The following is a 15,407-nucleotide window of genomic DNA, read 5'->3' on the forward strand; positions in this document are numbered from 1 at the left end:
AGTCCACTAATTCGAAGGGGTGTCCACAGACTTGTGTATATAGAGTGTTCCTATGGTACACTCTTAGAAAAAAGGTGCTATATAGAACCTACAAGGGTTCTTCAGCTGTCCCCATAGGAGAACCCTATGAAGAACCCTTTCTGGTTCCAGGTAGAACCCTTTTGGTTCAAGGAGGGTTTTTCATGGAACCCAAAAGTGTTCTACCTGGAACCAAAAAGGGTTCTCTGGAACCAAAAAGGGTTCTCCCATGGGGACAGCCGAAAAACCCCTTTGGATCCATTTTTTCTAAGAGTGTAAGATAATGGGTACATCTCAAATGGCACCCTATTCCTTATATAGTGCACTACTTTTGACCTGAGCACTATGAGCCCTGATCAAACACTGTTTGGGGAATAGGCTGCCATTTGGAATGTACACAACATGTTTAGACAGAGTGTAATTAAGAACTGAATGTCCAATTAGTGACCAAATAATCTCAGCTGATTGCAGAGCAGTGAGGATCAAGTGACTGTCTGGCACAGGGCTGGGCAACTCCAGTCCTCGAGGGCCTGACTGGTGGCACACTTTTTCTCCATCCCTAGCAAACACAGCTGATTTATCAAATTGCATTCTAAACTGAGGATCATGATTAGGTGATTTTTGGAGTCAGGTGTGTTAGCTGGGACTGGGGCAAAACTGTGACACCAATCAGACCCTCGAGGACTAGAATTGCCCACCCCTGTTAAATACTCTGGCAAGTTATTCTGGATAGGTAGGCCTACTGTCCAGGGACAGGGGTGGATAAGTAAAGGGGTGGTTCTTTAGCACCTATCAATCAATGGATGCGTTACACACTACAGATGACTTTGAAGGCGAGTCAAGACTGACTGATATAGGAAAAACAGATTCCACAGCACCTCTTCAGATGATGAGGTCTATGTGCCAAATGGCACCCTATTCTGTATATAGTGCACTATGGGCTCTGGTCAAAGGTGCACTATGTCGGGAATGGGGTTCCATTTAGGATGTCCTCCAGCGATTTTTGTGTTGGTCTGATTGGGATCGGTCTCCCGCCTTGCATGAGGAACAATAGCTGGGCAATAGAGAACAAAAGAGGATTCCCCCCCCCCCCCCCCCCCCACACACACACACTTGTGCCATGTCATGAGGATACCTGGACCACCTGTTGAGATGTGCCTTTTGTTAAGTAAATCAGCTGATAAATGAGCTGAAAAGCAGACTGGAGGAGGACTTTAAGCCTGAGCCCCCCTATCAATTCAATTTACATTTAAGGGACTTTATTGGCATGGCAAACATATTTTTACATTGCCAAAGCAAGTGAAATAGATAATAAACAAAAGTTAAATAAACAATAAAACATTTACAGTAAACATTACAAACACAAACGTTCCAATAATAAAAACATCTAATGTCATTAACCTCCCAGGACAAATGATCCCTTACACCTGACCAGCTGACAAACACTCACTCTGCCATGACTCACACATCCAATTAGTTAATGAGATTTATTAAGGTTGTGTTTGTATTTAGTCTCCATGTGAACAAGTATAAATGCTATTGTCTCTTCTTCAGCCTCTGTTAACAGGGCCGTCACCAAAGCTGCACACACGCGAAACACCCGCAGCTCACCCAGGGAGGGAGAGGGAGAGCAGCCAGGCAGCTGACCCAGGGAGGGAGAGGGAGAGCATCCAGGCAGCTGACCCAGGGAGGGAGAGGGAGAGCATCCAGGCAGCTGACCCAGGGAGGGAGAGGGAGAGCATCCAGGCAGCTGACCCAGGGAGGGAGAGGAAGAGCATCCAGGCAGCTGACCCAGGGAGGGAGAGGGAGAGCAGCCAGGCAAATGACCCAGGGAGGGAGAGGGAGAGCAGCCAGGCAAATGACCCTGGGAGGGAGAGGGAGAGCATTCAGGCAGCTGACCCAGGGAGGGAGAGGGAGAGCATCCAGGCAGCTGACCCAGGGAGGGAGAGGAAGAGCATCCAGGCAGCTGACCCAGGGAGGGAGAGGGAGAGCAGCCAGGCAGCTGACCCAGGGAGGGAGAGGAAGAGCATCCAGGCAGCTGACCCAGGGAGGGAGAGGAAGAGCATCCAGGCAGCTGACCCAGGGAGGGAGAGGGAGAGCAGCCAGGCAAATGACCCTGGGAGGGAGAGGGAGAGCAGCCAGGCAAATGACCCTGGGAGGGAGAGGGAGAGCATTCAGGCAGCTGACCCAGGGAGGGAGAGAGAGAGAAGCCCCAGAAACTGGCCCTGGGAGGGAGACGGAGAGCAGCCAGACTGCTGACCCAGGGAGGGAGAGGGAGAGCAGCCAGACAGCTGACCCAGGGAGGGAGAGAGAGAGAAGCCCCAGAAACTGGCCCAGGGAGGGAGAGAGAGAGAAGCCAGGCAACTGGCCCAGGGAGGGAGAGGGAGAGCAGCCAGACTGCTGACCCAGGGAGGGAGAGGGGGAGCAGCCAGACAGCTGACCCAGCCTGCTGGTCTATACTCCTAATGCTAATGTGAGGCAAACAGCCCCATTGAAATGCAGAGCCTGGATGTTTTCTTAAGGTAATATTGGGGCAACATAGAAATGGTCCACATTGTCCGAGTGAAAGGTCAATTTGATGTTAGTCAGCGGGAACAGTGGGAGTAGCTGCCTACAATCAAGAACAGTTAGATTTTCTGCTTTAGTGACTGACTCCATCTTCATGTATGAATGTGCTCATTATTACTTATACACAAATGCATGGCCAGAATGTTTTCCATTGTGGTATCAGATGTTGGGCTCAAAAGCACCTTCATGTGCTTGAGAGGAAATCAAGCAGTGGATTATAACAATTTTAATAACGTACTTCAATTAATGCTTTCGCATTTATATTGTTCGCATGAAATATACTGTACACACAGAGAGTCTTCTCCTCTCCTCTCCAATTAAACCGGTCAGCTAGATGTTGAAATTCATCAGATAAAGAGAAGCTGGAAACCTCTCTCAATGCTTATTCACATTTAATCACCATGGCACCGGACCATTTTCTTACCTTTTGTTATCCCATTGAGAAAAGCAAACGCCCCCTGGTCTCCCATGCACTCGGCCCAACATCCTCCCATCCCAAATGGCACCCTAGTCCCTATAAAGTGCATTACTTTTGACCAGAGCCCCCAGGCACTATATAGGGGATAAGGCATCATTTGGGACACACCCCTGCTCTTCGTCAACCCCTGGCTTCCCCAGCAGCCGCAGTCACACCTGCCCTTCATCAACCCCTGGCTTCCCCAGCAGCCTTTGTCACGCCTGCTTTTCGTCAAACCCTGGCTTCCCCAGCAGCCGCAGTCACGCCTGCTCTTCGTCAAACCCTGGCTTCCCCAGCAGCCGCAGTCACGCCTGCTCTTCGTCAACCTCTGGCTTCCCCAGCAGCCGCAGTCACGCCTGCTCTTCGTCAACCCCTGGCTTCCCCAGCAGCCGCAGTCACGCCTTGTCTTCGTCAACCCCTGGCTTCCCCAGCAGCCGCAGTCACGCCTGCTCTTCGTCAACCCCTGGCTTCCCCAGCAGCCTCTGTCACGCCTGCTCTTCGCCAACCCCTGGCTTCCCCAGCAGCCGCAGTCACGCCTGCTCTTCGTCAACTCCTGGCTTCCCCAGCAGCCTCTGTCACGCCTGCTCTTCGTCAACCCCTGGCTCCCCCAGCAGCCGCAGTCACGCCTTGTCTTCGTCAACCCCTGGCTTCCCCAGCAGCCGCAGTCACACCTGCTCTTCGTCAACCCCTGGCTTCCCCAGCAGCCGCAGTTACACAGAATGAATGGAGCAGACTGGAATGTGGACATACAAAAGCAGGAATGTCATTTTGCTGAGTGCTACCCCCCAAAACCAATGTGCGCATGCACACATGACCCCCCCACCACAAATGTTAAAACACAGGGGGGACATTAAGAAGGTTCGATATTACGCCAATATTGTTAGGGAACAGGGGCATATTGTTGGAAACATGGGTATATTATTGGGGAACAGGGATATATTGTTGGGGAATATGGATATATTGTTGGGGAACAGGGGTTTGTGGTTGGGGAACAGGGGTATATTGTTGGGAAACAGGGATATATTGTTGGGAAACAGGGATATATTGTTGGGGAACAGGGGTATATTGTTGGGAAACATGGGTATATTGTTGAGAAACAGGGGTATATTGTTGGGGAACATGGATATATTGTTGGGAAACAGGGTGTATTGTTAGGAAACAGCGGTATATTGTTGGGGAACAGGGGTATATTGTTGGGAAACAGGGTGTATTGTTAGGGAACAGAGGTATATTGTTGGGAAACAGGGATATATTGTTGGGGAACATGGATATATTGTTGGGGAACAGGGGTATATTGTTGGAGAACAGGGGTATATTGTTGGAGAACAGGGGTATATTGTTGGAGAACAGGGGTGTATTGTTAGGGAACATGGATACATTGTTGGGGAACAGGGGTATATTGTTAAGGAACAGGGGTATATTGTTGGGGAACAGGGGTATATTGTTAAGGAACAGGGGTATATTGTTGGGGAACAGGGGTACTGTTAGGAAACAGGGGCATATTGTTGGGGAACAGGGGTATATTGTTGGGGAACAGGGATATATTGTTGGGGAACAGGGGTATATTGTTGGGAAACAGGGGTGTATTGTTAGGGAACAGGGGTATATTGTTGGGGAACAGGGATATATTGTTGGGGAACATGGATATACTGTTTGGGAACAATGGTATATTGTTTGGAAACAGGGGTGTATTGTTGGGAAACAGGGGAGTATTGTTAGGGAACAGGGGTATATTGTTGGGTAACAGGGGTATATTTTTGGTGAACCGAGATATGTTGTTGGGGAACAGGGGTATATTGTTGGGGAACAGGGATATATTGTTGGGGAACAGGGATATTATTTTGGGGAACAGGGGTATATTGTTGGTGAAAAGGGTTAATGTATTGTTGGGGAACAGGGGTATATTGTTGGGGAAAAGGGATATGTATTGTTGGGGAACAGGGGTATATTGTTGGGAAACAGCGGTGTATTGTTAGGGAACAGGGGAATATTGTTGGGGAACAGGGATATATTGTTGGGGAACATGGATATACTGTTTGGGAACAATGGTATATTGTTTGGAAACAGGGGTGTATTGTTGGGAAACAGGGGAGTATTGTTAGGGAACAGGGGTATATTGTTGGGGAACAGGGGTAGATTGTTGGGGAACAGGGGTATATTGTTGGGGAACAAGGGTATATTGTTGGGGAACAGGGGATATTGTTGGGGAACAGGGGTATATTGTTGGGGAACATGCGTATATTGGTAAGGAACAGGGGTATATTGTTGGGGAACAGGGATTTATTGTTAGAGAACAGGGGTATATTGTTGGGGAACAGGGCTATTCTGTTGGGGAACAGGGATATATTGCTGGGGAACAGGGGTATATTGTTGGGGAACAGGGATATATTGTTAGGAAACAGGGGTATATTGTTAGGAAACAGGGGTATATTGTTGAAAAACAGGGGTATATTATTGGGAACAGGGATATTTTGTTGGGTAACAGGGATATATTGTTAGGTAACAGGGGTATATTGTTAGGAAACAGGGGTATATTGTTTAAAAACAGGGGTATATTATTGGGGAACAGGGATATATTGTTGGGTAACAGGGATATATTGTTTGCGAACAGGGGTATATTGTTAGCGAACAGGGGTGTGTTGTTGGGGAAATGGGGTGTATTGTTTGGAGCATAGGATCCCTATAGGTGGGGATTTAGGATACTGGGTTGTTTTGAATGGATGAGATGCCCTGTTACATTTACATTTTACATTTAAGTAATTTAGCAGATGCTCTTATCCAGAGCGACTTACAAATTGGTGCATTCACCTTATGATATCCAGTGGAACAACCACTTTACAATAGTGCATCTCAATCTTTTAAGGGGTAGGGGGGTGGGTTAGAAGGATTACTTTATCCTATCCTAGGTATTCCTTAAAGAGGTGGGGTTTCAGGTGTCTCCGGAAGGTGGTGATTGACTCAGCTGTCCTGGCGTTGTGAAGGAGCTTGTTCCACCATTGCGGTGCCAGAGCAGCGAACAGTTTTGACTGGGCTGAGCGGGAACTGTACTTCCTCAGAGGTAGGGAGGCGAGCAGGCCAGAGGTGGATGAACGCAGTGCCCTTGTTTGGGTGTAGGGCCTGATCAGAGCCTGAAGGTACGGAGGTGCCGTTCCCCTCACAGCTCCGTAGGCAAGCACCATGGACTTGTAGCGGATGCGAGCTTCAACTGGAAGCCAGTGGAGAGAGCGGAGGAGCGGGGTGACGTGAGAGAACTTGGGAAGGTTGAACACCAGAGGGGCTGCGGCGTTCTGGATGAGTTGTAGGGGTTTAATGGCACAGGCAGGGAGCCCAGCCAACAGCGAGTTGCAGTAATCCAGACGGGAGATGACAAGTGCCTAGATTAGGACCTGCGCCGCTTCCTGTGTGAGGCAGGGTCGTACTCTGCGAATGTTGTAGAGCATGAACCTACAGGATCGGGTCACCGCCTTGATGTTAGTTGAGAACGACAGGGTGTTGTCCAGGGTCACGCCAAGGTTCTTAGCACTCTGGGAGGAGGACACAATGGAGTTGTCAACCGTGATGACGAGATCATGGAACGGGCAGTCCTTCCCCGGGAGGAAGAGCAGCTCCGTCTTGCCGAGGTTCAGCTTGAGGTGGTGATCCGTCATCCACACTGATATGTCTGCCAGACATGCAGAGATGTGATTCGCCACCTGGTTATCAAAAGGGGGAAAGGAGAAGATTAATTGTGTGTCGTCTGCATAGCAATGATAGGAGAGACCATGTGAGGATATGACAGAGCCAAGTGACTTGGTGTATAGCGAGAATAGGAGAGGGCCTAGAACAGAGCCCTGGGGGACACCAGTGGTGAGAGCACGTGGTGCGGAGACAGATTCTCACCACGCCACCTGGTAGGAGCGACCTGTCAGGTAGGACGCAATCCAAGCGTGGGCCGCGCCGGAGATGCCCAACTCGGAGAGGGTGGAGAGGAGGATCTGATGGTTCACAGTATCAAAGGCAGCCGATAGGTCTAGAAGGATGAGAGCAGAGGAGAGAGAGTTAGCTTTAGCAGTGCGGAGCGCCTCCGTGACACAGAGAAGAGCAGTCTCAGTTGAATGACCAGTCTTGAAACCTGACTGATTTGGATCAAGAAGGTCATCCTTAGAGAGATAGCAGGAGAGCTGGCCAAGGACGGCATGTTCAAGAGTTTTGGAGAGAAAAGAAAGAAGGGATACTGGTCTGTAGTTGTTGACATCGGAGGGATCGAGTGTAGGTTTTTTCAGAAGGGGTGCAACTCTTGCTCTCTTGAAGACGGAAGGGACGTAGCCAGCAGTCAAGGATGAGTTGATGAGCGAGGTGAGGTAAGGGAGAAGGTCTCCGGAAATGGTCTGGAGAAGAGAGGAGGGGATAGGGTCAAGCGGGCAGGTTGTTGGGCGGCCGGCCGTCACAAGACGCGAGATTTCATCTGGAGAGAGAGGGGAGAAAGAGGTCAAAGCACAGGGTAGGGAAGTGTGAGCAGGACCAGCGGTGTCGTTTGACTTCGCAAACTAGGATCGGATGTCGTCGACCTTCTTTTCAAAATGGTTGACGAAGTCATCCGCAGAGAGGGAGGAGGTGGGGGAGGGGGAGGAGGATTCAGGAGGGAGGAGAAGGTGGCAAAGAGCTTTCTAGGGTTAGAGGCAGATGCTTGGAATTTATAGTGGTAGAATGTGGCTTTAGCAGCAGAGACAGAGGAGGAAAATGTAGAGAGGAGGGAGTGAAAGGATGCCAGGTCCGCAGGGAGGCGAGTTTTCCTCTATTTCCGCTCGGCTGCCCGGAGCCCTGTTCTGTGAGCTCGCAATGAGTCGTCGAGCCACGGAGCAGGAGGGGAGGACCGAGCCGGCCGGGAGGATAGGGGACATAGAGAGTCAAAGGATGCAGAAAGGGAGGAGAGGAGGGTTGAGGAGGCAGAATCAGGAGACAGGTTGGAGAAGGTTTGAGCAGAGGGAAGAGATGATAGGATGGAAGAGGAGAGAGTAGCGGGAGAGAGAGAGCGAAGGTTGGGACGGCGCAATACCATCCGAGTAGGGGCAGAGTGAGAAGTGTTGGATGAGAGCGAGAGGGAAAAGGATACAAGGTAGTGGTCGGAGACTTGGAGGGGAGTTGCAATGAGATTAGTGGAAGAACAGCATCTAGTAAAGATGAGGTCAAGCGTATTGCCTGTCTTGTGAGTAGGGGGGAAGGTGAGAGGGTAAGGTCAAAAGAGGAGAGGAGTGGAAAGAAGGAGGCAGAGAGGAATGAGTCAAAGGTAGACGTGGGGAGGTTAAAGTCACCCAGAACTGTGAGAGGTGAGCCATCCTCAGGAAAGGAACTTATCAAGGCGTCAAGCTCATTGATGAACTCTCCAAGGGAACCTGGAGGGCGATAAATGATAAGGATGTTAAGCTTGAAAGGGCTGGTCACTGTGACAGCATGGAATTCAAAGGAGGCGATAGACAGATGGGTCAGGGAAGAAAGAGAGAATGTCCACTTGGGAGAGATGAGGATCCCAGTGCCACCACCCCGCTGACCAGAAGCTCTCGGGGTGTGCTAGAACACGTGGGCAGACGAGGAGAGAGCAGTAGGAGTAGCAGTGTTATCTGTGGTGATCCATGTTTCCGTCAGCGCTGGGATCACCAGGTTAGAGTGGCAGCGGCCACGCGGTGTGAAGCGTTTGTATGGCCTGTGCAGAGAGGAGAGAACAGGGATAGACAGACACATAGTTGACAGGCTACAGAAGAGGCTACGCTAATGCAAAGGAGATTGGAATGACAAGTGGACTACACGTCTCGAATGTTCAGAAAGTTAAGCTTACGTTGCAAAAATCTTATTGACTAAAATGATTAAAATGATACAGTACTGCTGGCTGGTGAAGTAGGCTAGCTAGCAGTGGCTGCGCTGTTGACTTTGTTTGAAAGTGTAGCTGGCTAGGTAACCTCGATAGTTTCAGTACTACACCTTATCATGAAACAAAGGCAACTATGTAGCTAGCTAACATAACACTAATCAAGACGTTCCTTTGTAATGTATTTAGTTTCTACAATGCTGCTCGTCGGAGACTCACTTGACAAACAGATAAAGACTAAAATGGCCTCTGGTTAACTATGAGATATCTGTTAGGGATTCTGATTAACTATGAGATATCTGTTAGGGATTCAAATCAAATCACATTTTACTTGTCACATGCGCCCAATACCACAGGTGTAGACTTACAGTGAAATGCTTACTTACCCATCAATGCAGTTTTAAGAAAATACCAACAACAAAAAAAGTAAGAGATAAGAATAAGAAATAATTAAAGAGCAGCAGTAAATAACAATAGCGGGTCTACAGGGGGTACTGGTGTCGAGGTAATTGAGGTAATATGTACATGTAGGTAGAGTTATTAAAGTGACTATGGATATATAATAACAGAGAGTAGCAGCACCGTAGACTCGCGGGGGGGGGGAGATGCAAATAGTCTGGGTAGCCGTTTGATTAGTTGTTCAGGAGTCTTATGGCGTGGGGGAAGAAGCTGTTTAGAGGCCTTTTGGACCTAGACTTGGTGCTCCGGTACCGCTTGCCGTGCGGTAGAATAGTCAATGACTAGGGTGGCTGGAATCTTTGACAATTTTTAGGGCCTTCCTCTGAAACCGCCTGGTATAGAGGTCCTGGATGGCAGGAAGCTTGGCCCCAGTGATGAACTGGGCCGTACGCACTATCCTCTGTAGTGCAATGCGGTCGGAGTCCGAGCAGTTGCCATACCAGGCAGTGATGCAACCCGTCCGGATGCTCTCGATGGTGCAACTGTAAAACCTTTTGAGGATCTGAGGACCCATGCCAAATCTTTTCAGTCTCCTGAGGGGGAATAGGTTTTGTCGTGCGCTCTTCACAACTGTCTTGATGTGCTTGGACCATTTGAGTTTGTTGGTGATGTGGATGCCAAGGAACTTGAAGCTCTCAACCTGCTCCACTATTCTGGTTAACTAGGAGATATCTGTTAGGGATTCTGGTTAACTATGCGATATCTGTTAGGAATACTGGTTAACTATGAGATATCTGTTAGGAATACTGGTTAACTATGAGATATCTGTTAGGGATTTTGCATGAGTAAGAGTAGTGGCAGATGCACATGATCATGAATAAAGAGAGGGAAGAACTTTTTAAAAACAACTACTTTTTCTTTGAACCAAGCCCCTCAATAGGCTTCTCAGCCATCAGCAGAGGGGTCACACACACACGTGCACACACACACACGCACACACACACACACACACACACACACACACACACACACACACACACACACACACACACACACACACACACACACACACACACACACACACACACACACACGCATACACCTTTATTTGGCATGATCTAAGCGTGCTGGCTAATATCTCCTTTAATTATGAAGCGTCTGACAGACAGCAGTGCTGCTGTGGCTGTGATTGAACCTCAGGCCTGGAGAGGAGAGAAGAGAGAGTGGTGGTGTCATACTAGACTGTCTGTCATCCTGTTAATGAGATGTCCCTGCTTGCCCATGCATCTCCTCCACCTGCCACAGCCCCAGTACGCCACACTACACACCTATGGTTCCCAAATGGCACCCTATTCCTTTTGTAAAGTAGTACACTGAATAGGAAAGAGAATGCCATATGGGATGCAGCCCTAGTACTCTACTACACACCCATTTCAAGACAGGCAGACATACTTAGAAAGCAACCTACTTTCTCCCCGGCAGTGTAGCTGTACCTGTGTCTGTTGCTGTCTGAGGCCTTTGAGGACAGGATTTGAGGACAGGGGATCTGAAGACAGGGGTTTTGTCATTTGTTTGAATGTTGCACACATGGCACCGTATGTATCTGCCATTCTACACTTCTGGGAAGTAATGATGCAGTCAGTGTGTTTACAGTGTACAAGTGGTCCACAGTGGAATTCAGAGGGTAATTGGGTGAGATTAAATGTGGTCAAGGTTTGGTGGAAAGAAAAGTGCAGGTAAGAAAAGTGTAGGTTTTGCAGAGGCCAACACTTCTTGTTACTAATGCACAATAAAGTTTGACATTCAAGTAGATCTATATGTCTGCGTTTACACATGTCTGCGTTATGTCTGCGTTTCCAACAAAATGGTGTTTTGACCAATCAAAACAGATATTTTGCCAATAACTCCTGGTTTTCTAAACCCAGATCAATGTGCGTTTTGGCTGCTGGAGATCGCAGTGGCAAGGGCTTACTTAACGTCCGGTCAATGCTCCACCCCGGGCGTTTTGTGTTCCCAAGTCTTTGTCCGGAACTCAGTTTGTCTACTTCTCGAGTCCTCTATCCGCTCTATTCGCCTCCTTCTCAAAACGCATTGGAGGAGAAGGTCAGAGGGGCGGGACCTCTGGCTTTCTTCTCCAATGGGGCGAGGAGAGAGGACGCGAGGAGTGTGCAAGTGATATTTTCCCTGGGACTTTGCTAGGCGTCTAACATCTGAGCTGTAGCACGCACATAATACAGTCTAGTGTCCTGTCTGTAAAGCAACTGCAGCGCGCTGAAGACTGCAAAAACTTTTGGGTATCTCTACTTTTCATCGTCATTGGCCTTTGTCGGAACTGAAGTCGAGGTGGACGCAACTTTAAACACGAACATTATAAAAAATAAGTTTGGCTGCTTATGTAGAAAAGTTTGAAACCAATGTTTTGTTGCCTGCTTTGAGTTTCTATCGGAGAGTCTGGAACTCGAAATACATGCTGAAGACAGAAACTCATACTCTTTTTCGCGTTTAAAAAAACAACTTTCCCTTCATTATTTATTTAGTCTTAATTGTTTAAGGTGGCCCAAATCACGGCTGTGAATGAAGAATCCAGTTAGTCTGCCAACTTAACTTTTAGAACTTTCGTTGCCAGCGAAGTTGGAAAGAAGTCAGGGTCTTCATGAGGAAATTCAACGTGCTAGTTGAAACTCTGACCTAGTAATAGCCTACAGCTGAGCGCCTTTCCCGTGTTTTTGCGTTGCGGTTATATTTTAAACTTTTATTTAACCGACTCAATGAAGACGATGTTAGTGTTTTCTACGGTTTACACATTTGCCGTGCTGTTTGTTTCGACGACGGCTGAGCCCAAGTCGACAAGCTGCAATGAAGTTAGGGCTGCGTACAGTTCCAAAGGCTTCAACTCCAATGATGTTCCCAACAAAGGAATACACGGTAAATGTGCCTTTTAGATCTTGTTAATTTGTTATTTCACCGTTTCTTTGTTTAATTTAGGCCAGAACCATAAGTTTTCTAAATTTGTTCGTCTGTCATTTAGGTTAGGTGTGTAGCCTACTGTCTTATGTCTTTATATGAATATCATTGTCACATTTAAAACTACAACGTTACAGTCAAGTAAACATGTAACATTATCGTGTAACAATGTAACATTTGAAAATAATTTCATAGCCAAAGCCTATGTCAAACTTACCTATCTTTCTACGATCTTCTACCAAAGTTGAACGATTCACTTCACCAATAAGTGATCCTAGTATTCATGACAGATTTTATGACTTGATTTTAAAATAATTCAACTCATCACTCTGACTCCTATAGGCTAAACTTCCATAGCTGTTGCCTTATTTACTTTTTACTAGGCCTTTATTCTACAGCAAATACACAAAAGCAAATACTAGCCTCGTTCATTTAGGAAAAACTTTTTGCTGATTTACAACAACATGAACTAAAACAATACACAAACTCTGTAGTCCGGTACAAACAACAGACCTATCTATGGGTTATTCCCTGGCTTCCGAAGTAGTGTCTTTGTGGCTGGCCCTTATCAGCCAACCTGCCGTGATTTAGAGGAAAATGGGGTCATGTATTTGACAGAAGTAGATTTAGAGCATGCCGTAGGCAATCTATCGGTTTAATAGTATATTTGATGTTTTTTATTTGTTTGTAAGATAGACAAGTTAAAGCTAGACGTTTGAGAAGGGGGGGACAAAAACCTGAGCCTAAATATTTTTTACATCGTCTAAAGTCGTCTTTATGCGAGTGACTACGAAGTGAACCCTCAATAGGCTACACTTTCAGTTAATAATCTGTATAGTTCCTGTTGGAAGTCATGTACATTTTCGGGGAGATTCCAAATGGCCGTACAGGGGAACAGCGGGGGGGCGACTACGATGTTCCTCCCTGTGCCCCGCATACTTTAAATGCCACCCTCCTCTCGTCCTTCGCCGTTTCAGTTTTTGGTAAATTTCATGTTTTGCCACTGTGTTGGAACTTTAAGTACATATTAGATTAATCTAAAATGTTGAATGTAGTTTTGGTCTCTTCTCCTTTTCTATAGAAGTAGCTAATAGATGTCACAGTATCTATATCTTAACTTTTAATAGACATGGTCATTAGCATAGAATTAGGAATTAGACAGGATCTCTATGGCATGTTGGTTCTTTGCGGCACCTAATAATAGGATTCCCTCTATTCATGTACCTTATAGAAATCCTTGTTCTGGAACTAGTCAGCCTATAACCTGTTTGTACTATGTCTGCCTTTTTCCTTCACCCCAGGCCTTAGATTAACTGAAGAGTTGTCCTTTTAGCACCTTGATTTGTTAAAGCTGCAATATGTAACTTAACCAAATTCACATAGAAATGTGAGTAATAGATATGTCATTCTGATTGAAAGCAAGTCTAACAAGCAGTAGATCTGTTCTGTGTACTATTTCTATGCTTTCTATGCGTAACTTTTGTTTTTGCATCTTTTACTTTGTTTGTACACCAACTGAATTTTTTGTTGTTGCTTATAGTAAAATTTCACAGTGGTTTAGATGGTAGAATGATTCTCTACTGTATACTTCCTTTTTTTGTCTCACAAACTGAAATTACATTTACATTTTAGTCATTTAGCAGACACTCTTATCCAGAGCGTCTTACAGTAGTGAATGCATACTTTTCATAATTATTTTTTTCCCGTACTGGTCCCCCGTATTAGCAACCTGCATAATGCATGTTGAAGATGTCTGGTCAAAAACAAATCAGGTGACATGTTTAGAGAAAGTTGGTGTGACTGAATATCCCCTTTATACTGTTATATTCATAGTGTTGACATCTGTGCTACTACACTGAACACAAATATAAACTCAACATGTAAAATCTTGGTTTCATGAGCTGAAATAAAAGACCCCAGAAATATGCATAAAAATCTCTACTCACATGTTTTTCATTTCTGTTAGTGAGCCTTTCTCCTTTACCAAAATAATCCATCCGCCTGACAGATGTGGCATATCAAGAAGCTGATTGAACAGCATGATCATTACACAAGTGCACCTTGTGCTGGGGACAATAAAAGGCCACTCTAAAATGTGCAGTTTTGTCACACAACACAATGCCTCAGATGTCTTACGTTTTGAGGAATCATGCAATTGGCATGTAGGAATGTCCACCAGCGCTGTTGCCAGAGAATTGCATTTTATCGCTGGAAATTTGAATGCACAGGTATAAGAGAAGAGATCCTGAGGCCAATTGTCGTGCCATTCATCCGCCCCCATCACCTCATGTTTCAGCATGATAATGCACGGCCTCATGTGGCAAGGATCTCTACACAATTCCTAGAAGGTGAAAATGTCAATTTCTTCCATGGTCTGCATACTCACCAGACTTGTCACCCATTGAGCATGTTTGGGATGCTCTGTATCGACGTGTATGACACAGCGTGTTCCAGTTCCTGCCAATATCCAGCAACTTCACATACATTTTACAGTTGAGTCATTTAGCAGACACACTTATACAGAGCGACTTACAGTAGTGAGTGCATACATTTTAATATTTTTTTTGCAGACACTGAAGAGGAGTGGGACAACATTCCACAGGCCACAATCAACAGCGTGATCAACTCTATGCGAAGGAGATGTGTCGTGCTGCATGAGGCAAATGGGACTGGTTTCAGGAAACTAAACCTATGTCGCGCGTCACTATTTCACAGGAGAGCCATTTAAACGTACATTTTTTATCACTGTGTTTTTTTGACAGAAATCCCTTCTGTAACGTGAACTTTCATGTGCCTTAATAACCAACTTGTATGCTATCTGTATATACAAATAAAATTGTTAAATCACGAGCCTAGTTGGTTTAGCCACTGAAAAGGTCTGCAACCTTCCCACTAGCCATGATTGGCTGAGATAATGAGTGGCCTGGACATGCCGAGAGATGAGTTAGGATTAGCCTACCATGTAGGATGCTTCTGTCTATAACATGAGCTGGTCAGTATGTGTAGGTAATCCTTTCTAGCGTGGCTTTTTTGAAAGATCACATAGTAGAACTGCGTAAGTGTTGCTCTGCAATTTCTGGAGGACAGAGTTTTGAAATCAGTGGAATTAGTATGATAGCTAAGGTGATGGAGAGAATTCTGACGTTTTGATTGTTCTCT

General features: G+C 46.4%; 1 protein-coding gene across 2 annotated transcripts in view; it reads left to right on the forward strand.

Annotated features, from left to right (window-relative positions):
• Window positions 1-11,471: 11,471 nt before the first annotated feature.
• gpc4 (glypican 4) overlaps window positions 11,472-15,407 on the forward strand; it is a 64,037-nt gene continuing 60,101 nt past the window's right edge. Inside the window, exon 1 of one of the 2 annotated variants that reach the window (XM_029771662.1) lies at window positions 11,472-12,209. In XM_029771662.1, coding sequence (XP_029627522.1) covers window positions 12,053-12,209 — 157 coding nt within the window. In that variant the 5' untranslated portion in view covers window positions 11,472-12,052. The remainder of the gene's footprint in view (window positions 12,210-15,407) is intronic. The other variant, XM_029771663.1, reaches the window with a different exon arrangement.

Source organism: Salmo trutta, chromosome 13 (assembly GCF_901001165.1).
Source record: "Salmo trutta chromosome 13, fSalTru1.1, whole genome shotgun sequence".
NCBI lineage: Eukaryota > Metazoa > Chordata > Actinopteri > Salmoniformes > Salmonidae > Salmo > Salmo trutta.